Raw genomic sequence first — 27561 nt, 5'->3', positions numbered from 1 at the left:
GGCTATGGAGGCCCCACCCCCACTGCCTAAGCCTACCTTCTTAAGGCTGTAACCAGCATGGAAAATGATGGGAGGTAGCAAGATGTTGAAGAACACCTCTGGGTCAAAGGTGACCTGCAACAGCAAAAAGGGAATGGAGATTTTAACAGATGGATCAAATATACACCCCTCAAGTACAAGTTTGGCCCATTTCCAGAGACAATAAATAATCCAACTTAAAATGTCAAAAGCAAAAAATGCTCCTACTTCTCCATTTAATTAGAGTAGAGGTTTAGTTTCTGAGGTGCACACTAGAAACGTTTGTCTGAGCATGCGGGGCATACCTTACGGAGCATATCATTCTGCTCCACATTATGAATCTCGCGGGAGTTGATCTCGCCTTTCAGTGTGTACTCGAAGAACTTGCCGCTGACATTGAGGAGCAGTGTGCTGACGGCCCGCTCTCGCAGTGTGCAGCTAGGGGGCGTCTTGTTGTGGTAGCTGGTGGAAGGGATGCCGTAGCGCAGGATCACACCCACCAGCAAACCTGCCAACAGTCAGGTGTTGCGGTAAGGAATCTCTCACACATGCAGACATACCCTCGTTATTTTGGGATGATGGGACGGATGACAGGTGTCAAATTATTATTTTTTTTAAATACATGTGGCACATAGTGAATAAACTTAGATTTGAATCTTATAATGAATGTGGCAATGTTTGCATGTTGAAATATCTGACAGGTGTCTAAATTTTATACACATGTTTTAACGCAAGACTACACTGATTTAAAACCAATTTTAAAGTATTCGGTAAGCTTTTTCTTTAATATTAGTGGTATATTTCTTTATAGGAAATGTCACACTTATTTTCACTGTATTGTTATAGCACATACAATAATCAGTTTTTAATACCTCACACACACACACACACACACAAAAACAAACCTATTCTCAGTGAGGGTGCTTTATGAGTGCATTTGCCTGCTGTGACAAATCTGTTGGAGAGCATTTCCATACTAATGAGCTTCTGGCATGTGGAGTGAGGAGTACCCAGCAGCACTACAGATCTCCATTCAGAACCCAAAAACATGATCACAGACGTTCAAGACCATATACACCTTCACCTAGAAAAAAGGAACCACAAAATGCCTCGGCACACATAGCCAATCCACACCAGACTCTTGGCATCAACACTACAGTTAAGGTAAATGACCACCACGAGATAATTGCACATGTATAGACCTTGATGATAAAAACATGGGAGATTGGTGGTTATTACAGAGGAGTTAGCAAGGTTTCCAGGCTAGCAGAGACCAGGCCTCTGTGAAACAGCTCATATTCAAGTAAGCACAAGCCTAGTGTCTGCTGTACAACTGGATTAGGTCAGGTGCATGTGAAGTGCAAACCCCAACACACAGTCAGAGGCTGAATGCTGACAATACCTACGGTGCATGCTCCGTTACATGCTGGGTTTAAATCAGCATGTGGGGAGCATTAGTAATTGGGTTAGCCCCAGGAGCACACTCGGAGCCAAACGGGCAGGCGCTGACCTTGGCCACAGTCTGCCCACTATCCAGCTTAGTTCTCACAAAGGCCTTTGCATTTAGGAAAACAGCCAGTCCACTAAGAGCGTGGAGGACCATGGAGCTCCTTGGGCTCATTTGAGATGCACAGGAGGCAGACAGCAGCACCACACAGACCAGAAGGTCCCTCCAAACCCAGCAGTAGTTTGTGTCGGGCAGGCAGTAGAACTATGGCAAGTGGTTTTAACATTTATTGATCTGAACAGATTTGCATTAAAGATATCTGCAGTTAATTTCTGACTAGACATAATGCTAGTCCAAGATATCTCTAATTACATTTTTACTAGACATAATGTTAATCAAGATCCCAAATTACATTTTGACTACAATGAATGACATCACATTTGCAGTTGATTTGTACAGGAGGTTCAATTCAAACTACCTGAAATTCATTATTGACTATACACAATATACATTTAGGATATCCAAAATGTTATCACTAGTTGTAAAGCAAATTATAGATATGCCCACTTTGTTTCTGATTAGTCATTAGTCCAGTTAAAGATATGTTAAATTTCTTCATAATGTATCTTAAATGTATTTTAGATATCTGAAAATAAAGTTCTCACTAGTGCAAATTAAACTATGGATATCTTGAATGTAAATTATGACTAGCCAAAACTGAATTAAAAGATATCCCTAATTTGATTTAGGATTAGCCTAAAGTCCTTTTAAGATGCCTACAAAGAAATGATGGCCATCTTGAATGCGTTGTTAACTAGATGGCTCTTGCATTTCAGATATCTTGATCGTTCCAACTAGTCATAATGTGTTTGTGGATATCTTGAACGATTATTCTGACTCTACAGATGTATGTAGGCCATTTTAGCACGAAAACCTGCCGCTGTGGTGCAACAAATACACCTTGTTAGTTTTAAACTACTATAGGGATTAGTATAAACTTTACACCCTAATTTGCAACTGAACCAACTGTTGTGTAGTTCCCTTTTAACAATAACGATCAACTGATCAATTCAAAACGCGTTCCATGGTCCATGATGCATACGGTTTCTCAGATAACTGAAAATGTCATTTATACTAGACGTTAGAGAATTACAGAAAATTAGATCTCATTTCGGATTTGTGTCGCTTCAAATGACAATTCTAATCATGTTCTTGAAGATATCTTAAAAGATATAACTCGTCCCTGTGGAGGAAATCGTTTATCTTAAGCCTAATGCTGCATGAAGTTAGAGATTCAGTGTCATACAGGGGCCTGAGACTAAGCAAAAGGTCAAAATAATTCATCATTATCTGCCCAGCAACCTCAAACATGATACAACCAGGTATTACGCTCATTAACCCCAAATGTGACTTGACAGGCATTTCTGTTCATCCAGATCCATTTCTGTGTTTTGGAATCAGTCAAAAAAAAGCAAAAATACTCATGTGATAATATACACTATGTGCATCATAGACCAACTTTCGAAATGTAACACCACAAAGCCATTTTTCCAGGTCAACACCAACATGCTTACGCACACAGCCATTACTGATGTAAGGGATTTCTACCACGTGAGGATTTTTTGTGACACTGTTGTGGGTCTAAGTTTGCTGATATCCCATCCTTACAATACAGCAACATTAAACAATTCAGCAAAATATGAGAGCCAAGAGGTGTGATCTAAAGAATCATCTAAAGAATGGTCTGTAGAATAACATCATCTAAACAGAACTGTTTAGCACAGCTTTAACCAATTTAGGGACTTGCATACTTTGTTGAACCTCCATCTGGTTTTTGTCTGAAACACCAAAACAATGGGGAACCTCACCAAGCCTTTGGTCTGGAGTCATTCCTCTCTCTCTGCTTATCCCTGCCTCCCTTGGTATCAATTATCAAGGAGAAATAATTAAACCTTAAGTACTCAAACTTGTTCATGAAACCCAATTTAGTACAGCTCCTCCTCCCTTAAGAGTACAGTGGAGTGGCTCAAGACAAAACCCACCCTCATCCCAAATCTACACAAGCAGCTTAGCATGAGGTTTCTTATAGCAGGAGCACCAGTATTCATCACTGTGCTCCATTCTTCCCAATGTTCCTCTGTAATTTACAGGACCTTGGCAGAGTCTGACCTGTCCCACACATCAGAGTTTATAACGGCCAGTGAGTACTTTCCCCTGCTCCCGACTCGGAGACTACACTGCTACCACATGTAGACTGTAGTTTTAAGTGAAGTAAGACTTGTTTGACAACAGGATGATCATACCTTTGCTAACGAAATCCGAAATGCAGCAGCACAACTCTCCAGTTCACCTGGCTGTTTAGAATACCAATATGCTGCTATATCCTTTAAAGAATTAGCCATGTTAATAAAATGAGAAAATGGCTAATGTGAATAATTTGGTCAATAAGCAAAATGAACAATATACATCATAAAATGTCTTTCAATATAATGACTATGAATTTTTTCTAATCCAAAAGGTGCAACACAGAGAAGTGTTTGTAAAGCAACCCTTATAATACAAGGGAAGTTTAAGATTTTTTTCCTCAAGTCAGCAAAGTATGGCTTCACCCTTTCAGGTAAATAGTCATGCAGTGGCAGTGTTAGCCTGTACTGGCAGCTTAATCAAAGGCTGAACAGATGAGAATGTCTATTCTTGCTCATCGTTGTGGAATACCAAAGGCTAAACTGCAAATATTATGGCTCTTCTCTTCATTTCAGGGACATTATCTTGCACCCTAAAACTGAAATGACAATTGTAGTACTATAATCACACTTGAATTTCACACATGAAACATTCTTGCTAGGTCCATTACAAGGATTGAGGCCATCTTGGGGCCTTTTCAATTGAACAGTGGGTACGGTCTGGGGAGCTCTGGTAGAACAGTCTTTGGACTCAAAACCAACAGATACAGCTCACAAAGGTTAATTTCATGTTAATGTCTGATTTGAACAAATCTTGGGTCCAGCTGCATCAACAGTCCAAACACACACACACACACACACACACACACAAATAAAGGTTCAGAGTACCAACATTTTAACTTTGAACTTCAACTGCTGCTTTTTTCAGAGGCCATCACAAAGAAATCATCTACAGCCTTGACAGACACATGGTATTTTTTGTTCTACAGATGAGCTGGCAGTGTTTCGTTGGACAGCATTCCTCCAGATGCCGAATTACAGACGTGTTCCACACCTTGATTTTAAGTTTTCATCAAGTATAGCATGGTGTGGAGTTTTACCCAACATTACCAAGAGATCAATTCTGATAAATGCAGGCGTACTTTGGCTGAGTCACGCAATCTATGCACAGCCCGGTACACAGGGAAAATGAGTATGATGCTAGTTTGCCCAATGTGACGCACGAGTTGATCCCTGAAAGGGATGCTTAACAGTATGAAGTTGCATTGCATCTACTATAATAGTACATTCTAGAATTCAGCCAAGACCCACGAACCATATAGTACAAAAGTGTCAAAGAACAAACGGGTTTTAAATTACTAGATATTATAGAAACACTGTAAACACTACAAACGGAAATCCGTAGTGTTTTCATTTGGCTTGTCGCGTTCTTTCGTCTCGAGCGTTGCCCGAACCGACGTTAGAACTAGAGCTCGTGCAGCTAGCAGGCTAGGCAGGCTCATTCATGGATTTAAGATGATGTGTGATGTCTTTCGCTTGTTTGCACACTAATTTCTTACCATATATCATAGCCAAACCAGTTTCATGGAGGAAACGGACTCTTCTGTGCTTGAAAAGCCATATGGTTAAAATGGTCAGTGTCAGTAGCAAAATAAATGTGAGCAAATTAACGCTGTCCTGACGATGACTTTCCTCAGCCTCCTTCTCAGTGGCGAGTTCCTCCATGCCCCCGTCATCTGCGTTTATCCAACACGTCTGGCTTACAATGAAAATCAAAGTTAGAAACACTGATCTGTTCGTTAGAAGACGTTTCCATGGCTTTAGTGCGATGGCTTTCTCCATAATACAGGATGCTAGTGTCGGACAGTCTGACTCGGCTCCGTGGTGGTGATGGTACTACGTAAAGATAGCGCCAAGGAAAACAAGACTTCGTCCGTTGCTCAACCTTTTTAAAGCCACATGGCGCCGCCAAGTGGAACCTGTGCTCATTACCACTTTATAGTGCACTGATACACTGAACTGAACTATGGTACACCCGATTTTGATTTTTTTAAAACTTATTTCTTGAGCATTCTTCATAATACAAGTGTTTTGTCATGTTTAAACAGAAACTGACCGATGCATGCTACAATATTTGTATCTTATTTATATCTCACTGTAACTAGTTTCCTCATTCCAATGCAACGAAACTTGCCTGCGGAACCAGCTTAAAATGAGCACATCTATCATGTTTTTTTTCATTGCTCTATAAATAATGTGAAATTTAACTTGGGACCTCATGGGTGAGCTGTCACACTAATGGGGACAAACAGGACATCTTTATTTCCTTTGCATGGTAACCAGCTTCCTTTGCAAGAATTAAATGAGGAGTCATCAGTTTTAGGACCCAAAAACAGTCTCTTCTGCTGAATCCTTATTTTCCAAGAGTAACCTAATAAATTGTAAATTCCTCGTTTTTATTCATATTTGAAATTTCATCAGATTTTACTCTGAAATATAGCAAATATTTAGACTAGTGCTACCATCGTTTAATGCTTATGGAGGGGAATATATGTACTCAAACACTCGTCTTAAGTCTGTGTGCTTAACCACAACGGTCACGTGTTATTTCCCAAACACTATAACAACTATGCCTATTAAACAAAAATACTCGTTTATATCACATGAATGACCACACACTGTAAAGCTAAATGTATAATGTTTGTCTCGAGTGATACAGTCAATTGAAGCTATATTTCACCCATTTACCAAAGTTTCATTTTGCATTTCGATAGTAAAAGGTTGTGAAATAGCCTTGATAGCATTTGCCCAAATAACCCCAGTAAAATTCGACGCTGATCGTAGACCTCTTCGTCGACCCTTCGGCGATTCGTAGTTCCCTAGCAAGGTGACAAGGATAACAGAGTAGAGACCTGGGAGAGCGAAGATCCAAGTAACGAAGCGCTGGCTGATTAGTGACCTCCCACTAGAAGGAAGTGAGAAGTGGCATACGTTTACCTCTCACTGGAAGGAAACGGGAAGCTCACGGGTGGCGTATGTTTAGTGATTTGTTACGACACACGAAACAGGAGCGTGTTAAACGTGCAGGTTCTACTTGCGGGAGTCGGTGTTCTCTCCATTCTGTAACCTTTCTTTACTAACCGAGCGTCTTAGTGTGGTGTGGATAGGTGATACTCCAAAATGGGTTGCTTTTTTTCAAATTCCAGGAGAAAATCCCCTGATAAGGAGACTGATCTGTCTGCTGCAGACAAGATCACTGCGAGTAATAATGTTCCAGGATCCAGCAACATTAGCAACGCGCTAAGCGGCAGTAACCAAGAAGCGTCGAAGCAATACAGCTGGGACAAACGGGAAAAGGTACGAAAACATTAGCTAGCGTTGTCTGTGTACTTGATGTGTCTACTCGATGCCGAAGACTTAGAAAATTAATTTGCTAGCCTAATGAGTTAGTCTGTGTCCAAATCAAACATCTATTTACTGATTTCAGCCGTTGAATGGTAGAGTGCGGCAAAATCCATATAGTAGATCACATGGGAATAATTGCTATCTTTACCAATATCGCACATATTTAAAACAACCAAATCTAACGCTGCTAATCGAGTTTTAGTAAGATTATTGCGGGTAATAATGTCCACGCTAGCCTTGTAATGCTAAGACAGTTTCTTTCGATTAGCGTCAGCTAACGTTACTGTCTTTGCTGTTGATATCTGCATACTTTTGTATTACCAAGGCACTACACATGAACGTTGTAGTAATCGACTAACTGACCGGGAGGGTCTGTGACTTTAACAGCAGGCCTTGCACTGGCAGACTTCTGAAAGGGTTGCTTAGCTATTTTACGAATATGTTAAGACCGAGCACTCCAGCTCGGAGGTTTAAAGGGCAATAACAGAAAATCAACCACCAGTTATAGAAAGCATATTGCATGTTAGTGAGAGTGTGTATTTTTCGTGTATAATTTGTTACCCAAACCAGAGGTCATGTGAGAGTAGGTTTATAATTCCAGCAATATGGAAATATGATCTATTAATTCAGAATGCTCTGTGGCTTGTAATTACGTTTTCACATTAAAGTATCTATTTTTCTTAATCTTGTATGGCATCTTTATTATATAGGTTTTCTAAAGGTGAAACAGGTCCACGCTACAAGAGGCTTTTGGTTTCAATGAACATCCCCGCTAAACTATATATTTTAATTAACGAACTAACACCGGTGACTGCTGTTTCTGATTCTTGTCGTGCAGGTCGATCCTAAAGACTTCATTCTGACGGGTATAAAGGATGCCACAGTGGGACGATTGCCAGGAAAACTTAATGGACAACAGTTTGTTATACAAGAATGTGAGAACTGCAACATCTATGTGCTTGACCACTCCGCAACAGTGACCATTGATGACTGTGTAAACTGTTGCATAGTGCTTGGTCCAGTAAAAGGCAGTGTGTTTTTCCGAGACTGCAAAGACATTAAGTGTGTGGTGGCCTGCCAGCAGTTTCGCACAAGAGACTGCAAAAAAATGGATGTCTTTCTGTGTTGTGCCACACAGCCCATTATTGAGTCCTCTACCAGCATGAAGTTCGGCTGCTTCCAGTACTATTATCCTGAGTTGGCCTTCCATTTCAAGGATGCAGGTCTTAGCATTTTCAACAATAACTGGAGCAACATACATGACTTCACACCAGTCTCTGAGGAAACCAACTGGAGTCTGTTGCCTGAGGACACTGTGGTGTTGAAGTATGTGCCTCTCCCTGATCCTGAGTCAGAGTTCAGGTCTGTACGCATTTCTACTGATGGGAATCGGAGTATTGTGCCATTGACCAGCGGAGGGAGGCGTAAGGACAGTGAGGAGTCCTGCCTGTTCGTATTCTTCACTGGAGACTACACCACAGCCAATGCTCGAAAGCTCATCGATGAGGTGAGAGCAGTCTGAATTAAATGTTAAATTACACACAGATGTATGAGGGATGAGCAGCAATTTGTCATCTGATTACACGTTAGCAAAAATAACCATATTGGGAAATGAAATCAATTTCCTCTACTTACTCCACCTAGGGAGCTGTTTTAGAAAGAAGAAGTACTCTGCTTCTGTTTAGATATGTTGTGCTTTAACATTCACTATTCACTTTGCCCAAGATATAAGTTAATTAACGTTTGTGGCTAGAGCCTGAAGAGTGACAGAAGTGGGCTAGGCTAAATGTTCATTAGACATTCTGCTTTGACTGCCTCTTTCCTGAGAACAGGAAGCTCTAGCAAGTGTAAAATTTTAATCATCAATTGCTGTACTTAAATGTGGTTTCGGTTTTACTTAAACTATAAATTACCATGAATCATGCTTGGAATAATTTTTATTATCTCGAAATTAGCTTTCATCAAAGAAAGTCAGCATTTTTAAGGAGGTAGTAGTGTGGATGTTTTCACCACATAATTACCAAATATGAAACCTGAATTAAATTGTTTTGAAGTTATTTCCTGGACTTAACCATTTTATGTGTTCAATTGGAAGCTTGGTCCAAGCTTGTCTGTAAATACATTGTGTAAATTCTAAATTACAATTGGGGAAACTCTTCCTTGGATTATGATTTTATTATATGTCTATGTCTAGAGCATTGTATTAACATCTGTCAGAGAAAAGGGGATTCAAATGTCAAGAAGCTCGCCACAGGGGCATAAATGAACTGAAACTTTTGATAAGCCACTTGCATTTTTATTTGTACTTGGATAATTTTCTAGACATTTGTTGTAATATTGTGTGTGTCCTCAATGTTGTACAACTAAATGTAGGCCACTATCAAGGGTTTTACACTTATCCAAACCAAAGAAGTAGCCATGCGTCCTGAAGATGTAACCAGAGTGTTTCAAAACAATGCAGAGGACCTCAGAGAGTGGACCACAAAGGGTAAGTCCCATTTAGAGAGCTCCCTTTTCTATGTTGTCAGGTTGAAAACATTTTGAAATATGACAGTATACAATTTTATGAGCCAAAAGTATTTTTATAGTAACTATTGCTACTCGCATCCTTTTGTCAGTGACCATTCACATACAGAGATATATTTTTCTTGCCAGTCCAAATTAATTCAAATTGTAGATTATGATTGAATTGTTTGTGAACTCCCAGTTCAGGAATCCGATGAACGTCATTTAGTTATGGATATAATCAAATCCAAAACTGTGCTCATGAGCGGATGGAAGTTTACTGCAACAAAAAGCATGTGAGTTAAGTGTAAAACCCTAATAGATCTCTAATCTAATCTAAACCTGATCTCTAATAGATAAAAAGCCATAGTAGTTCCCTATGACGTGGACTACACAAAGAATTCTGACATTTCAAGGGAGATTCCAGTACATATTGAGTGAAAACATTCAGTTCAAAGGGAAATTCAAACTGCAGAGAGTAGTGAATAACTATGCAGGAAGTTGACACAAAAATTTAGCTATCAATAGTTGCCTGTCTTTTCAAGATATTCTGGTGAGCTGATTCAGATGGTAGGCTGATTATTGGAGAGCAGCAAATAAGTGGGAGTATGTTAGCGTTCACTCAGGTATGTGAGTGTTTTAATATATAATGAATGTTTGTTGAAAAATATCAATGATATGGAAATGCTTCTTCAGAAAAGCTGCAAAATCAGCCAGAAACATTGATTTAATTTAATACAATTTAGTTTTACCTAGTTGATGATAACTAATATTAGCTGTCCTGATATAAATATAGGTTATAGCAAGCAGTTATTCAGCTGGCGGCCTGGGACACATCAGGCCACATTACAGTTGTACTGTGAACGGTAAAGCGTCCTGATGCGACCTCAACAGCAATGAAGTACTGCCCAGATCAATTGCATCATTACCCTAGCCAGAAAATGCATAATAGTTGCAAGACTGTGTTATTAAAATTTACCCTCTTAATTCTGTTGGCTAGAAATGTTTTTTGGACTGGCCCCAGTCAGTTTACTGTATGCAAAATGATGTGTATACAGGAGTGTTCCATTCTGATAAGTTATTAGTTCACTTATTAACAGATTATTAGGCTGCGTATAAAGGAAGAGGCCATGAGCCATAACAGTAAACCTAAGTTATGTCAGCAGATATTTATTTAATTATTAAATACTAATCTTTTTTTAAGTACTTATGCAGGCTGATTTTCCATCTGGTGGTAAACTTTGTGCTGTATCTTTTCATATATCCTTCTTACTGTGATGAATAATATACAACACAGGAAGCTAGAGGTTTGGTCATGATGTCAACCACTACATTACCTGCCAAAAAAAACAAACCCTTTTTACTGAAGTAGTAACAGAGACAGGAAAGTAGTAAAACCAAAATAGATTTGGCTTGTATATTTTGTACCCATAGCATTGTGAATTAGCATTTAATATTATACCGAATCTAGTTATTTGAAAGTTATTGAAAATAGCAAATAGAAAGTATGGCTATTGAGGAGTGTTCTGTGTTTCAATTGCTGTTTTTGCCTTGTCCTGGTGGTTTGATCTTCGTGTCGGCAGGCCCTGTCGTTGCCCTTGAGCTGAGTGGAGATGGTGTAGTGGAGGCTTGCAGAAGCATTGCCAATGAAATTTTCAGTGGAACAAAGGTAACTGCAGGAGGAGTGTTACCTTAAAGCTATTGGCATACCATGCATTATGCTAAACTAACAATATCATTTGTCCTTTCTTTCCACCATTATGTGTTCTTTTTTCATAGGTGTTTGTTTCTGAGAATAAAGATTCAGCTTCACGGGATGTTGACAACTTTTTTAACTTTGCTGACATGCAGATGGGATTGTGAATCTAATGAAAACAACTTTCAGTGTTGTAAAATAGAATTACTTTTTTATCTAGTAATGTAATGAGATGAATGCAGAGCCAATAGTGTCCCAAGATGTGTAGGATGTTTGAACCACTATTTACTTCTTACTCTTGTAATTAGTGCTGCTATATATATTTTGGACAATTAGAACTTTTTTAACTATGCATGTTTTTACTGTGTTTGTAAACATGTTGTTGAATTTAAAAGAATAGGATAAGATGATGTTAAAAAACCATAAAGAACATTTTGTTTCCGGAGTCTGTAACTGAATATTACTTTGGCTATTGTCAATCATGCTGAAAGAAAGTTAAATAATAGATAGACACTTATTAATGTTTCCCAGGGAGATATAACTGGAAATAGTATATCCTTCTTTGCTTGTGTACATTTTCACAATTCATATTTGTGTATCTTATCCATATATGTACATAAGTCTTCGCTGTGGACAATGTGATTATTTTAAATCAGGAACCATCTGTCATAAGAGCCTCTGTTTCTTTCTAGGAAACTAGTATAATTATTGAGACCATTATTCACTTGTTTTTCATACATACTATTTTAATGGATAGTGTATTTTGTATTTTTGCTTGGACTGTTGATAATCTGCCCAATTTTGGACAAAGCTTTTTCCACATATGTTGTTTATGAAATTCTTTGAAAGGAATATCTGAGGTTGATTTTTATTATTAATTAGATTTAACTGATTGTACTATTCAGAGGTGTTCTAGTCATTTATTACACCCCCCTATTTTTGTACTAATGTTTTAAGAGCACAGTTTTAGTTCTGTGACCAAACAGCAATCAGTTTTATTTGCACAAATGAAATGAATGCCTCACAATGTACCTTTGTATGGTTCTTAATCGATTGTATAAGGCAGTTTTGTAGAAATAAATGTAAACTGTGATTTATGAATATAGTGTTTTGTTAGCACACAGTTATTGTGTTTATTCATTTGAAGGTGTTGTGGCAGTTGGGTAAATCCAGATCTCAACAGGAGGTCAAAGCAATTTACCCAAGCACCTTTTGTAAACTGTGTGCAGTGACCATGAGTGTGATCATCACTTCACTTGCTGATGGATGACCAGTGAGCAGTTATAGAAGACTATCAAAACACTTTGTGTTTGAGTACTCCCACTACTACTGCCACAACTCTTGTTTTCATATTCGATCCCTAGGTCCTTGTACATCTTATCAGTTTCTATTATTATTATTATTATTATTATTATTATTATTATTATTATACAATAGAAGATGGTAAACAGCATGTGCTCTCACACCATGGTCACAGAAAAGGCGCAGTTTAGGACCCAGCGACCAAGGCTGTACAATAGGACTGTTGTGCCGTGGTGGAAAGGAGATTGCAGCTTTGGGATATTGACAGCGTAGAACAGAAAAGGCAAAAACCAGGCAAAATACACTTTATTTGACTTTCATCTGGAACGTTAATTTGAGGAGGGTTGTGCGGAGGCCGCCTTTCGATTCAAGTGGGCTCACTCGAGTTGCATTCGGATCTGAGGTAAGGTTGCTGCACGAACAATAATGCTCGTGTCTTCAGAGGGCTCAGTGTGCCAAGGCTTGCTGTGAATGGTTATCCAGGCAGTGGGGCCTGCTTCCTACTGCTCATTTTTAAGGAGAATTCCACTCGGTATATGGACATGTCGGCACCACCTCCGCGTCTAACCCCAGATGTGCGTTTCGTTTTTAGATTTTAAAACGAATGGTTTGATCCACACGTTGAACGTGGAATATCAATAAGAGCGGCGCTCTTTACTCTCTTACCACTTGAAAGCTGGTTGCATCGTTGTGTAGGGCGGCTGGAGTTTGGCGCCAAGGCCGTATCAAATCCTCGGCTAGCTTAGCTGGAATGTAAAGAAGAGTTTCAGAACGCAGGTCCTCAATTCCTCGTACAAAATGCTCGATTTGGTTCTGGAGTCATTTCTGTGACTATCGCCATGTAACGTGGCTGATCGCTTAGTATTATTTGTTACACACGTGAGACTAGACTATCGATTTGCTTTCCTTAGCTATCCGATAGTAAGGCTAGTAGCTGGGATATCCTAGCTCGATAACGTTATTACCGACTTCGTTACACAAACTCCGTTAAATTGGCAAACATTAGCCACGTTTCGTAACATTAATTGTGGACCTGGCAACATCGTTTGTTAGTTTAGATATCATGCTTAACGCTGTCGGGTGTTCAAACTATCCAAGTAGCTGTTATTTATAACACGAAAGAAACTTTAACATACTTGTTTTGCAAGTTATATTACATCTAAACATCAAAACGTATTTCAAACTAAGTTAACGTTGCCTAAACACATTAGGGAAGTCTGATTGTTGGGAAAGCTCGAAATTGAAAAGTTGCCAAATGTGTTCTTTATTTCATATGATGGCAGATAGACAGCTAATGAGGGGGGTAGAAATGAATCAAGTCTACTTTTCTATAGGAAGTAATTTTGAAAGAATTTCAGTAGCTAACCTAGCTATGTCTGCCTCGAAAACGTGTCGTTTATCCCTTCCTCTTCCGGCATCAGTGCGGACTCGCCGTCCGCGGTTAAAGGGAAGGACTTTCCCTCCATGGACAAGGATTTTCTCTTGTAGCCTAGCTAGCTAACTTTTGTAAACTGCATTTCTGGATGTTTCAAATAAAAAGATGGTGTTTTCTCTGCACTGTTACACAGAGTAGCTAGTGTAATGAGTTATATGAAAACGTCCAAAAACAGTACAACAAAGACTAACCCCCTTTCATTAGTTATATTCTTTATGGCTTGAAAACTCATGTTTGGTCCTTTGGCCGTTTCTCCAGCGGTTTACTCCTGTGTGTGACTCTCCTGTCGAATTTCCCCTACTCTGTTGCAGAATGGAATGCATAGGCTGTCTTTCAGCATCCCCTAGTCTACCACACTGAATGGGTAAAATGGCCTGGTCTGGACAGGGCCATTGTTTTCTGCGATGGGGGATGGAGGTTGCTCCCTTGTGTCCCTACGGCTTTAGGGAGCTTTGATCTTTTGCATCATAAAGCAGGTCTACCACTGGTGTCAATGAAAGGAATTATTTCTCAAGTGGATATTCGCAGCAATAGGTTGGAGACCGTTGATAAATTGTCGGCGTAATCATCAATGTAAAATGGGGAGAGGTTTGTTGTCGGAAGTTAATATGCTACAATAAGTTAGCAATTTGTGGTGGATCTTAACATTTTTACTTAATGATAGTTCTTCCCAACGCTAAATCAGTTACAAATGAAATTAGTACTCTTCTGCACTTTTGTTTTCAGAGGACTACGCAGCAGTAGATACTGGTCTTTTTAGCTGGTTAGCTTTACAACAATCTCACTAATTAAACATTAATTCAGGCCCTCTGGTAAGAGGTCTCACTTTCGAAGGTTATTGTTTTAAACAGACTGCCTCCTTTAAATGGATCAAGCAACAAGTGTTCAGAATGGCCTTCCAGAGCCACAGGGCCCTCTGTTGGCAAGGGGGCCTCTATGAGGTGGAGCATGAGGCTAAGGGTATGTATCCAGGACCAGGTACTCCTCTGAGTACTTTGCTTGTGTCCATTGTTTGTATCCTTGCCTAGGATTACTAATGGGTTTAGGACCGTATCAGCATGAATCTAATAATTCTGTTATTTAACATACTACTTTTAGGAATGTGGAAAAAACATATTAAGCTAAGTCTTAAAAGCACTTAACACATTTCAGATTTCCTATTTACTTTACAAAATGGCATGATGTGTTCATATGAGCTATGTAAGGTTTGAAATGGTTGTTGTACTTTATTATATTGTGTGTATAAATATGAATCATAAAAAGCTAGCTGTCATCAGAAAATTCCAGGATATTCTGCAGTTCAGTCATAGAAGGCAGTGACACAGTGTAACATGATCCAGGAAATCTCATTCTCTTTGTTGAGCTGCAGTATGACTAAACAAATGTCACTACATGAAGAGTTTAATGCAATGACAAAATTAGACTAGGTACACACAGCCACCATAAAACCGACTTATTAACTAGTACTGTTTCATTGTCAAAATATATCAGCCATATCAAATACTCATTATTCCTCACATTTTGTTACTTATACTGGCTTTGAGTATTTACTACTAAATGATATTGCAGGTGTGCATGTTACTATAGCTATATGAGTGTATGAAATATTGAACAACCACAATGTCAACAGTCTAATAATACATAGTTTAAAGTCCTGTTTTGGTTTAACTGAAAATATGTGGATTTGTTCCAACTAGCTTATGTATTAGCATAAAGGTGAATGGAGCAGAATCGCTGATAACTGTGGCCTTATGTCTTATAACCTAGTTCTGTGAATGAGTGAAAGTTGTTTTAACACAGTCGAAGTAAAAAAAAGTTATTTTTTACATTTCAGACTTGTATTTTATTGTACTTGTATTTAACTGCTCTTTAATTCCAACTTCACAGGAATGAAATTGTCAAATAGTTTATTTAGCATGAGCATAGCTGTGCACATTCCTAATGGCTGATGCTATTGGAATCCTTCCTTCTGTTTAGCGTTGCGACGTTTTCATCATGGCCTGTGTTACTGACAATATCAAGCCATCTGTGAAGCCATAAGATATCTGCCAGTTCGTTTTAGCACATCCATGCTCAGTTCTTGCACAAAAAGCTAAAGTTAATTTCAAATCTGTGCATCATCCTAAATGGATAAAATGGCAGCTGCAAAGAGTGGATTTCCTCTGTTGCTCGACCCCCCCCCCCTTAGCTGTAATGGTGTGTAATGCTGTGCCTTTGGGCATAGTGCGTGGATATGTCCCCTTCTGGGTACTGTAGCCGTCTGGGTTTGCAAGTCAGGCAGGTTCCATTTTGAGGTCTCTCCTGCTGTTTCCTGTCTATGGTATTTATAGTGTGTGAGCTAAAAAGCTTAGAGTAAATGGGGAGACTACGCATAGGATCAGGTTGGACCAGGACTGACATCAAAAAAGCAACCTATGCAAACTACCATAACAGAAAATCCTGTCCCAGCCACTATTCTAAGTGAACCACACAATGACCTTCTTTACCACTAAGAAAAATTGAGACTTGCATGTGTTTATTGCAAAGTGTTTGGCTAACCTTCTTAAACATAAAAATGAACACAAAGTATAATAAATCTAAAATATTGGTATCTGCAAATTAGGGGTGCGTAGTTTAATATGTTTTCAATGTCCTGAAGTCCTAATGCAGAATTACAGTGATGGAAATATCCAGAACATTTTACACCCTATACAGGGTTTACGATACTGCAGTATATGGCTCATGTATGTGCATACTAATGCACCTCTTGGTGACACCCCCCTCCCCCTCCATGGGAAATGCAGGCTACTTCCTGTAACCTGGACCAACACTGCAAGTTGTGCTGAAAATGGAGGCAATAAACCCTTTTAAGTCTTTTATTCTCATTAGAACTGCTACTATTTGCTTGTCTTAAGTGAAGTCCCTTACCGCATGAAGTCCCTTATGTTTACGTGATCATGCATTGGGCTCAGTATTATTTCTTTGAGGAGCCCTCGCTAGTCCAGCATTGACGCATGCTAGATCAGTTCGCCATCTGCATCAGGGGGGCATGGAATCCTGCTGCCCCTCCTCACTCCGGGCCTTTTCCCTCCTCCCTAATCCCAAGCGACTCTTTAAGGCCTGTCCCTCTATTGGTTCACAGGGATGAGAGGTGGAAGACTGGTGCAGGTCATAGGAATACACTAGCATGCTGTACGACTTGAAATTTATGGTAAGTGGGAAGCTGCTACAGGAAAGTTCACTCTCAGTTCTTTTGAAGCTCTGTCTCAAGATATTCCTGCAAGTAGAATTGTATTGTGCCATCTGGTAATATGGAGGATGGGAGAGTCTCAGTAAATAATGCTCTTGCTAAGTTTAATGCAGATGCAGGAATATTCAAAAGGCTGAATCACCTGTCATTTTATTGACTAATAACTGAAACAACGTAGGTAAAAATTAGATAACTTAAATATAATTTTTAAAAAATGAGACAACTTCTTCAAATATTATGAAACCAATATAGATACATGGTGCTAGGACTTGTATGTAAATTATTCTGTGTGTGTATTTGCATCAAAAAAATTTTTTTATGGTATATTATTGAGAAGTTTTGCAAGTGTGTAGTCTGTATGTCCCAAACACATGGTCGTAATTTTTATAGATGTACTAGAGAGAGAGGCTGACTGAAGACTGCTTCCTCTCTCTCTCTCTCTCCTCTCTGTCTGTTTTCCCCCGTCTCTCAGGATACAGCAGGATGAAACGACTCAGGACTTCAAGCAGTAGTGACAGTTCAGACAATGAAAGTAAGTAATGCTAGACCTGCGCACACACAGCTACCTGCCCTCTCTAATTGTGAAGTTTTAGGTGTCTGTTTGACACTTACCTACATCAACATAACCTTAAAAGCTTCTCTAGTAAATTTTCTTTGTGTGAGATAAATGCAGTGTTAATAGCTCTTTTGTTGTAATTTTCCATTCACCAACGTGCAGGTCCCTCCACCTCATTCTCATCAAATAAGTATGGAAGCAAACCCGGAACCCCTGCCTCCGCACAGAAAAAGCCAGCAGAGGTAAGGGACTCCTGGTGCAGGGCACTTCCCAAGTGTGTTGACTTTCCATTTCAAAAACTCTGTTGGCATGGTAACCACTGGAGTGGCATTGACTGTCATTTTCTGTAGGGCAATGGTAATGTGAAATTTTCTCAACACAGGACCAGTCTTCATTAAAATAAATATAGGATGAATAACATGTATAGGGCTAATGTAATAATACTGATTTGGCCCTAACATACCGAAAATAGCATTTTGAATAAATATTCACATCACAAGGCGTTAATGATCGGAAAAGAAACTAGACCTATAGCGTTTTCCGAACCGCCACATGTCCTGTCATTTCCGTTTCAAATTTCAAGTACACGTGCTAACAGCTCATCACAGTGAAACTCATGCATGTATGGTACTGTGTGTCCCAGGTGTTCAGAAAAGACCTGATCAGTGCTATGAAGTTGCCAGACTCCCACCACATCTCCCCAGAGGACTACTACCTGCTGGCAGACACATGGAGGCAAGAGTGGGAGAAAGGCGTGCAGGTACCAGCCAGTCCCGACACCATCCCTCAGCCCTCTGTCAGGTTAGTCTCGCGCGCGCTCCCTCACTCCCTCTCACCTGACTTGTCCTGCTTGGGCAAGCTGTCCTTACACTCACTCAGCTAGTGCCTTCCTGCCTTCTCTGATTTCCTTTTCTTTTGGTCCCTATTGCATAGTTTGCCCAGGATGCAAAACTTGTAGTTTAACTTCTGCCCCCCCCCCCCCCCCACCGCATTGTAAGCATGGTTGTCATATTTGTTTATGCACCATTCCAGAAGTATTCATATTGTGAACACGAACTGAAGTGCTTGTCTGCACTCGTACAGGATAATGGCAGAGAAACCGAAGGAGCTCCTGTTCTCCAGACAGAGGAAGTACATCCAGTGTTGGAGTCAGGACTCCGCTGAGACTGGGTATGTGAACATTAAAGAGCTTGCCGAGGCCATGTGCCGATACGACCTAGATGATATGGACCTCCACTGGCTGCAGGAACTCAACATGGAGCTGGCTCTGATGGGTATGGAGCCTTGCGCAGCAGTTTTTCCGTTTTGTTGGTTGTTTTTTAACATTTGCTGTTAGCTAATCTTGCTTATACCAATTAAAACTGCTCTGAATGCATTCCAGCAGTTGTATTTACACTACGTCAATGCTATGTTCTAGTTTAGACTTTTTTAAGGACTAAATCTGAATGTGCATGTGTGTGTCAGGGGAAGGAGCCATGGATGAGTTAACCATGGAGCGTGCGATGGAGGCTCTTGAGAGGAAATGCCATGACAACATGAACCATGCCATAGAGACAGAGGAAGGTCTGGGTATCGAGTACGACGAGGACGTCATCTGCGACGTGTGCCGCTCCCCTGACAGCGAGGAGGGCAACGACATGGTCTTCTGTGACAAGTGCAACATCTGCGTGCATCAGGTGAGAGCAGCGGAGGAAGCTGCGGTGGGTACCACGTGCAGGCGGGTCCAGCAACCTGCCAGTGGATACCTGTACTAGTACTAATAGTGAGATACTAGTGGGTAATGACTGAGATACCATTTTAATAGGTGTAGCAAAGACAGGGGGCAGTGTGATGGGCACCCTCATGCCTCACATGGCTTTGGGGCCAGACAGCTAGTCTCTGCCTTTGCTACAGTGGGTTTCCTTTGGTTTGGTCTGGTTTTTGTTTTTAAATTGGTGGAGTTGGTGGTTTAGATTAAACCATAAACATCATGCTGGGTTTACGCACATCTGGAAAGTAAGAAGCCTTCAACCATGTTTTGGGAAAAGAAAAGCTAAGCAGGTTGTATACCTGTATTCATGTGAGGGGTTTTGGTTCATTGACACTGTTGGCACTTTCCCACTGACACTCGTTGTTTAACCACTGTCCTCCAGAAATTCACTATGTTGCTACAGTGAATTTCATCTGCCAAAATGTAGCTTGATGCTGAAGAATAAGATTAAATATAAGATAAAAATGAAGAAAGCTTGTTGTCATCAATGTGTGAAAACCCCCTGCACCATGTAGAGATGCTGAAAGAGTTCATTCTCTATTGTCAGATATGCCCTCACAGCAAGAACTGAAATTTGAAAACAAAGGATGTGATCCATGCTGTTTAGAGTCTGTCTGTCGACCTTTGTTTCTGCACTAGGGAAGCTCTCGGTCCAGTAGAAATGCTGGCATGTACTTGTAAAGTTCACTAGTTCCTGGGAGCCCTCACCAACTCCAACCGACCAGCAGCACTTTGTTGGTGGAAAAATGATATGTGTGTCCTTGATATTAACTTTTTGCTTATTATAAACTCTGTGTTTCCAGGCTTGTTATGGCATAGTGAAAGTTCCAGATGGCAATTGGCTGTGTAGAACATGTGTGCTTGGCATCGACCCACAGTGTATTCTGTGCCCCAAAAAGGGAGGTGCTATGAAGGCCACACGACAAGGCACAAAGTGGGCACATGTCAGCTGTGCTCTCTGGATACCTGAGGTATGGTTGCCACTTAAGACTACTGGAGTTAAGCATTTACACGGCATTTGTTAAAAACAGTAATTAGCTCAAACAATCGCTGGCCAGGCGAAGATGTCGGTTCTATATATCATTAGGATTTAGATATGTGTGTGCAATATGAGTGAAAAAGGTGTGTGTGTGCGTGCGCACGCGCATTTGGGTGGGTGTATGAGTAGGTGAGCATCGCATGTCCAGAGAGGATGGAGCCCATTACCAAAGTGTCACACATTCCGCCTAGCCGCTGGTCTCTCATCTGTAGCCTCTGCAAGCTAAAGACTGGAGCTTGCATACAGGTGAGATCTGAGGACATGGTGCCTCTTTGTGTTCTCTGTGCAAGAGTGAGGAGGAGAACAGGCCAAGTATTGTTACTTTCATGTCTTGGCACCTATGTAGATAAGGAACTGCTAGATGCACTATGGTTGTTTAGACTGTTTACGCCTGCACATAAGAAAAGCTGTATGTGTAGGAAGTGGTGTCTAATCCTCCCTTTCTCTTCAGTGTTCAGTAAAGAACTGCACCATTCCATTCCACGTCACCTGCGCCTTCGAGCATAACCTGGAGATGAAGACCATCCTGGATGAGGGTGACGAGGTCAAATTCAAATCCTACTGCCTGAAGCACAGCAAGCCCAAAGCGGGGGAGGCAGGCCTGAGCCCGGCCCGGCCCAAACCCCCCAGCGAGACAGAGAAGGTGGGCTTGCGAGCGCAGAAGCTCCAGGAGCTGGAGGAGGAGTTTTACAGGCTAGTGCAGCCCGGCGAGGTGGCCCAGGACCTGGGGCTGCCTCTGCTCCTGCTAGACTTTGTCTACCAGTACTGGAAGCTGAAGAGGAAGACAAATTTTAACAAAGCCCTGCTGCCACCTAAAGAGGACGAGGAGAACCTCCTGTTGCAGCCGCAAGAGGACAGCATCCACACCCGCATGCGCATGTTCATGCACCTACGCCAGGACCTGGAGAGGGTGGGTGTTGCACCGTCGCAAGGGCCGGCCACGGCCCACGTGCAGTTCCGCTGGTTCCCTAACCCTCTCTTTGACCTTTCTAAACCCTCCCTGACCTTTTGTCTCACTTTTTGCATGGTTGTCTTAGGTGAGAAACCTGTGCTACATGGTGAGTCGGAGGGAGAAACTGAAGCTATCTCAGAGTAAAGCCCAGGAGCAAATCTTTAATCTTCATGTCAAACTCATCAACCAAGAACTTTCTGCAGGTAATAGATATGCAATATGTAACACATGGTTATGGTGTCATGATGATATGGTGTATGATTACCTCACTGTTTTCTTTGTCAGCTTGGCATGGCTGTCCAACACCGAAACAATATTCTATTTTTGGCTTAGAGTTAAAGAAGTTGTCTGCACATGGTTGGCTTTTGTTTTTGTTTTTTGGCTCAATGCATACACTTTTCCTCAGGCATTTTGTTCATCTTAAAAAGACATGATGTTCTTAAATATATCATCAAAAATACAGGATTATGCACTTTGTCCACGGCTCCAAAAATCTCCAGTTTTATAACCACAGCCTTACACATCACAACCTACACATATCTCAGAAATGTACTGTAGAATTAGAAGTAGGTATTTTTTACCTCGTAAGTAGTTTACTGCCTAAGCTCCATGTAATATTAAATCCATGCAAACTAAATGTGTTGCAATTATATAAACAATAGCCCAAGTCAAAATAATAGCCTGAGGCTAATTGATGAGTGCAGCTATACTTTTTTATGCTGTGAGTTGGCATAATTTAATGCGGATGTTTAAATTTAGGCCAGTCAGTAGCTGTTTTGTTTTTCACCATCAGCATGTGTTTCTAAATTGCCAATACTGTGATAGAATGACAATATTTTTAAACTAGGTTATCATACATTGAAAATTTGAAACCATATACAAAATGTTAGTTGAGTCGTAAGAACTATACTGTTCTTTAGTGTTAAACACAAAAGTGCTTTAAACCATGCAGTTGTGATTGGTCATATGAGGCCACTGTTTAAAACAAATTTTGTTCTGCAGGATTGCCAGTGTCCTCTAGTGTGGAGAACCTGCTCTTCCGACCTCCTCCCAGGATAACCCTCAAGCTCAAAATGCCCAAAGTGTCACTGGGCAACGGCAAGACCAGTATCAAGTCCGGCAATGGGCCTCTGTGCCCAGACAACAGCAGCAACGTTTATGACCTCAGCGGAGCAGGCATGGGCCAGGGCAAGCCTCAGCTTCACCACGGCAGAGCTCGGAGGGATGAGCGCACCAATGGCCTTCTCCCCGCAGCCCGCCGAGATGCTGGTGGCCCCAACCTCTCACTGCTATCCCTCAAACCGACGGGCAAGCCTCTGGCCCTGCATGCCGCCCTACACGGCCATCCTTCCAACGGGAAGGGTAAGCCTGAGCAGGACAAGCCCCGCCTGCTGAAGTCTAATGGCATTATGGAGAAAGCTGTGGGTCAGAGAGACACTTCCTGCCAGACTCCTTCTGAGCAGGCAGTAGGCAACGAGCACTTGGGGAAAAGTCAGCCAGCTACATTCCACAAATCTGCCATGGAACACTTCAGCAGGTCCTTCAAAGAAGCCACCGTCAGCCTGGTACGGACTACGGAGGACCTGCGGAGCGCCGACAAGAACGCCCGCAAAGCCATCAGCAAAGAACGGATGAACTGCGCCAAGCCTGCTGCCTCCGAGCGTCCACCAGATGGCGCCAGAGTGTACCAAGAAAGTGATGGCTACTGCCCTGACTTGGAGCTCAGTGACTCAGAGCCAGAGGCTAAGGGCAAACGCCACCGGGGTGGGAAGGGGCTGAGTGAGGGGAATCCAGCTGGACGTTACGTCCGTGGGGGCAGTCGAGGCAAAGTGACCTTAGGCTCCAGGACTGTTGTTCAGAGGTGACGAGGCTGCAAAGCGCAGTCTCCGCCCTCAAGCCCACTGCTCCAGGTCTGTTACCAAAATGCTCTGGTCGTCCGTAGAAAAGCCACACTCCAAGGTTTCTTTGTTGAGCAACAGCCTGCGAATGCACTAGCCATTGGGTCAGGTAATTGTGGAACACGAGCCCCACTGTCTAGTACAGGCAGAACAGACTGGCAGCTCACCAGAAGGGGGCACCAAATCCCTTTCCCTGGCTGAGTGCTGTGCGAGCAGCCTTTCCAGCAGATTCAGCATGATGCTGTCTCTCTGTGGGTTTCAGCTATAAGCTGAAACACATTAGATCACACGACGTCTAACTCTAGTTAGACAGGCCTTCTAGCGGTGTTTCTGTATATACTTGTTATGAAAAGGAACTTGCATTTTAAGTTGTGTATAGTAACTTGTGTCGGGTTGTGGAATTCAATGTTGAAGTAATTTCCACATGTTGATTAATGACATCCTTCATTCCTATGGTTATGCAAATAAATAAAGACATAAGAACTGCAGTGCTTGAGTCTGGCCATTTGGGTGAAAGCTGGCAGGTGGGTCTTGAGTTCACTATGTTTAGTGTTTTCTGTTTTATTTTTCTATGTTTTCTCCCTCTCTCTCTCTCTCTGAGTTTGTCTATTCTATACCCCCTTTGATGTTAGGATTAGCATGCTAAATTAATTGTCGCTTTTTTTCTCATGGTTATATATAGGGAAAATGTCTTGTGAGCAGTCTAAAATGGTCTTCCATCAGTGTCTTCAGAGTTATTGAAATGTATGATTCTTTTTAAAGAGAATCATTTTTATTTTTAATATGGAATATTTTTATGTTCATATCACAATCTTAGTAAAACATTGCAAAATTTATTTTATTTTATAGAATTATGGTCAGACTATTCAAGTGTGTAAGGGGTTGTGTGTAGGCAGTAGGTGGTGTCAGCATTATGGCCACAGAAATTATAAATGCATTGAAGATTCCACAAGTTAGAATGGGCTAAACTGATAACTCCATGCATTAGGGTCCAGTGTAGAAAGTACTCATGCTGGACTCATAGTCAAACTAGCTTTAAATGAACTAATTTTACCATAAATGTTTCATCACATGTAAGCTGTAAAGAGGCTTAAGTGTGACAATGAAATATGCCAGTTATTGGAATTATATGATTATCACAATGTTTTATGGTCTCATCTTAAGATGAATCATTGCCTTCTTATAAAGCCCAGAAAGACCTATTTAAAACTTCAAGATGGACCACTGCTGTGTGATGGTAACACCTGTTGCATTTTTACTGTGGGTGAATATCTTTGGCCTCACCAAATGCACAGTATGCAGCTTGAGCTTTTTATTCTGACTTTCCAAGATGCAATGCAACAAATTCACAGGTAAAAGTTAATGAATGATACTGATTCACACCGAATGATACTAATTTATACTGTATGGATGAGTTTAATTTAGGCGAGAGATTTCACCCTCAAACAGTGATACAAATGGACTTTGTTGTACTTGCAGCTAGTGAAATAATCAGTATTTATTTGATTTATTGGTACTCTTTCACCATTTACCTGCAATGGCCTTTGTGCAAACTTGCTTTCCCAGTTCCAATTTTAGCATGGGTGAGTGCTTGGATGAATCCTTTACTCTGCTGTTTTTTGTTTTCATTAAGGATTTCATGATTAGTTATTCATATTCTTGTATGGAAGAGTGCATTATGATTCTCTTAAGTCTCACTCAAAAGTTAAGGAATAGGGCTGATTTGGTGTTCTCATGTATGTCCATGTCCTCAGGATTGAGAGAGTAAGGATGGCCACAGATTTTATGTGTGTTTGTGTGTGTGTGTTTGTGGGTGGGTGGGTGGGTGGGTGACATGCAGAGCTTGGAGGGAGTGCAGCAACGTCTTTTGGCTTTTTTACACGTTCTGTGAACTTCCAGGAAGACTTTAAAAAGCTTTGTACTATGTTAATGACGGCCAATGGAAAATACTGTAAGGGCATGCATGAACTATGCGCCACATTTGAATAGAAGTACTTCTTCCTTTTTCATTATTTCTTATTTGACTCTACGTAATGAAAAAGGCCTTTCAATAAACTTTGAAAATACCAACTGATTTGTCAGGTTTTCTTATAACATTTTGATTGTATTACTATTTAAACAAGTTTTAGGATGAATTGTTTGATTTAGTGCTAAAGTTATGTTACTAAACATTGCACTTATTGTATGAAATGGGACATGTGATTCTCCCTTTTTGTTCTAAGCAGGTTAAAGGAATATGGATAGTAGAAGAAGCATCACTATTATTAGGTCACCAGTAACTGCAGTGAAAGGGTTGTTCCTTATTCACACATTACAACAAAAAATTTTCTTTTTACTTAATTCTAATTCATTCTCAGACAATTCCACTTGGCTACATTCTTTACATAATGGTCTTGTTTGAAAAACATCAATTTCTGACTCCAGAACATTCTCTTAGGCAGAAACATCCTTCTTTTGTCAACTCAGGGATAGTGGTATATCTCAAATATAGTCTATTATAACTCTTGGTAGTTATCTAAATCTATCACCTGTGTGTGAACTCATTCTTGACATTCATTTAACTAGGTCAATGTTATGCACCACATGAACTTAACGCAAAGCCTATAATGATGCTGCTCCATTATGCATGATGCTATTTCAGAGACCACAGGGGAGTCACATTGAGCTATCCTATGAGCACACAGTGTTTAAATAGCATTTACTAGTATTTAAGATATAGTCTTTTTTATTTTAGCAATTGAAAAGTTGGATAACTTCGTTTAAAGCATTAAGATTGTACATGTTAACATGTATGGCCTGGCCTAGTTTACCTTGTATCAGCTGGATTTCTCTGCTAGCTCCATTTGGAAACAGCAGAGCTAGGGTTGCCTTAAGCTCACTGAATTTCAAGAAAAAGCTGATAGTAAGTCATGTGCTTAATTCAACAACTAAGTAAGCTACAGCAGCTAAATAAGAATGTTGGATTTCACACAAGAGAATCCTGTTGTTAAGGAATCTAAAAGTAAATGATGAGCTTTAATTTAATTACAAAGCATGCCATTACACTGCTTGGGTTCTAAAACTAATTACAAAACATACAATTATACTGTTTTGAAACAAGCACCTTGTTTTATGGAAATAGGAAGGCATCAGTTATGGTCAGAAGTTTTGAGACTGATACAAATTTTGGTTTTCCCAAAGTTTACTGCCTCTGTATTTCGGATCCTTTTGTCAGATGGTGCTTCCTTAAAATTTTGCCTAAGAACATTGCAATAAATAAGGAATGGTATCAAAACATCTTCCAAGAGCAACTTCTCCTAACGATCCAGGAGCAATTTGGTAATGAACAGTGCTTTTTCCAGCATAACTGAGCACCATGTCACAAGGCAAAAGTGGTAACCAAGTGGCTTGGGGAAAACACATTTAAATTTTGTGTCCATGGCCAGGAAACTCACCAGATCTCTATCCCATTGAGAACCTGTGGACAAACAAAAACACAGAAACTGTGATCAACTCCAAGAACAGATTAAGCAAGAATGGGTTGTCATCAGTCCTGATTTTACCCAGAAGCTGATATCCAACATGCCAAGGTGAAGTGCAGAAGTCTTAAAAAAGAAGGGTCAACACTGTAAATATTAAGTATTTGCTTAAACTGGATGTATTTGTCAGTAAAAAAACAAACAAACAAACAAACATATAATTGTACTTCACTATACCATATAAACAGCTGAAAAAAGGATCTAAAAAAACAAACAAACAAAAAAAAACAGGCAGTAAACTGAAAACCAAAATTTGTCAGTCTCAAAACTTTTGGTCACAACTGTAGGTTGTTTTAAGGAGATGTATTTCATTTATTGTGCCTTGGTCTGATGTAAAAATTTGATGCAGCTTTTTATTTTCATTCAGATAAAAAGATAGTCTTGCTCTTAATGTCTGTTCACTGTAATGAACATATTTTCAACATTTTTCTAAGATACTTCTGCTGACTGTGCAGGTTACACTTGAGTGGAGATGCCATGCACACAAATAGTTATTAAACGATTACAATGTATGTTGTACAAGTAGATCTACTGCACAAACGGCCTTTTCGTTCTGTATAATGTGGAGCCATTACTGCATCCACTTCTGATAATAGAGTAATATAGAGGAGACTCCAGAACATTCTTG

The 27561-nt window shown here is 40.4% G+C and overlaps 3 protein-coding genes across 7 annotated transcripts in view; 2 read left to right on the top strand and 1 right to left on the bottom strand.

The window, feature by feature from the left end:
• slc9a7 (solute carrier family 9 member 7) overlaps nucleotides 1-5539 on the bottom strand; it is a 36829-nt gene extending 31290 nt beyond the window's left edge. The window contains exons 1-3 of the mRNA XM_035524100.2: nucleotides 5208-5539; nucleotides 324-526; nucleotides 37-114 (exon numbers count right to left, since the gene is read on the bottom strand). Of these exons, the coding sequence (XP_035379993.1) occupies nucleotides 37-114; nucleotides 324-526; nucleotides 5208-5490 (564 nt within the window). The 5' untranslated portion in view covers nucleotides 5491-5539. The remainder of the gene's footprint in view (nucleotides 1-36; nucleotides 115-323; nucleotides 527-5207) is intronic.
• A 906-nt stretch (nucleotides 5540-6445) lies between these two features.
• Nucleotides 6446-12353, top strand: rp2 (RP2 activator of ARL3 GTPase). 2 transcript variants are annotated; one of them, XR_014124408.1, is made up of 6 exons: nucleotides 6446-7005; nucleotides 7892-8560; nucleotides 9427-9541; nucleotides 9761-9854; nucleotides 11142-11227; nucleotides 11338-12353. XR_014124408.1 is itself a non-coding variant. In XM_027026310.3 (5 exons), the coding sequence occupies exons 1-5, from the start codon at nucleotides 6829-6831 to the stop codon at nucleotides 11419-11421; spliced, it is 1131 nt and encodes a 376-aa protein (XP_026882111.2). In that variant the 5' UTR covers nucleotides 6477-6828; the 3' UTR covers nucleotides 11422-12353. The 2 variants fall into 2 exon arrangements, 1 of the variants encoding a protein (XP_026882111.2); XM_027026310.3 differs by lacking the exon at nucleotides 9761-9854 and having other exon boundaries at nucleotides 6477-7005.
• A 424-nt stretch (nucleotides 12354-12777) lies between these two features.
• jade3 (jade family PHD finger 3) lies at nucleotides 12778-25485 on the top strand. Of its 4 annotated transcripts, none has more exons than XM_027026314.3 (13): nucleotides 12778-12959; nucleotides 14843-14951; nucleotides 17113-17181; nucleotides 17693-17752; nucleotides 17939-18018; nucleotides 18420-18577; nucleotides 18860-19050; nucleotides 19241-19452; nucleotides 20330-20497; nucleotides 20695-20811; nucleotides 21017-21475; nucleotides 21603-21720; nucleotides 22520-25485. In XM_027026314.3, the coding sequence occupies exons 4-13, from the start codon at nucleotides 17704-17706 to the stop codon at nucleotides 23380-23382; spliced, it is 2415 nt and encodes an 804-aa protein (XP_026882115.1). In that variant the 5' UTR covers nucleotides 12778-12959; nucleotides 14843-14951; nucleotides 17113-17181; nucleotides 17693-17703; the 3' UTR covers nucleotides 23383-25485. The 4 variants fall into 4 exon arrangements, with proteins under 4 accessions (XP_026882115.1, XP_026882114.1, XP_081574195.1 ...); XM_081718069.1 differs by lacking the exon at nucleotides 12778-12959 and adding an exon at nucleotides 12979-13131; XM_081718068.1 differs by lacking the exon at nucleotides 12778-12959 and adding an exon at nucleotides 13264-14754.
• Nucleotides 25486-27561: the final 2076 nt, after the last annotated feature.

This window comes from Electrophorus electricus, chromosome 7 (assembly GCF_041902795.1).
Source record: "Electrophorus electricus isolate QZ-2024a chromosome 7, ASM4190279v1, whole genome shotgun sequence".
NCBI classification, from domain to species: Eukaryota; Metazoa; Chordata; class Actinopteri; order Gymnotiformes; family Gymnotidae; genus Electrophorus; species Electrophorus electricus.
This window is presented reverse-complemented; position numbering and strand designations above follow the sequence as displayed.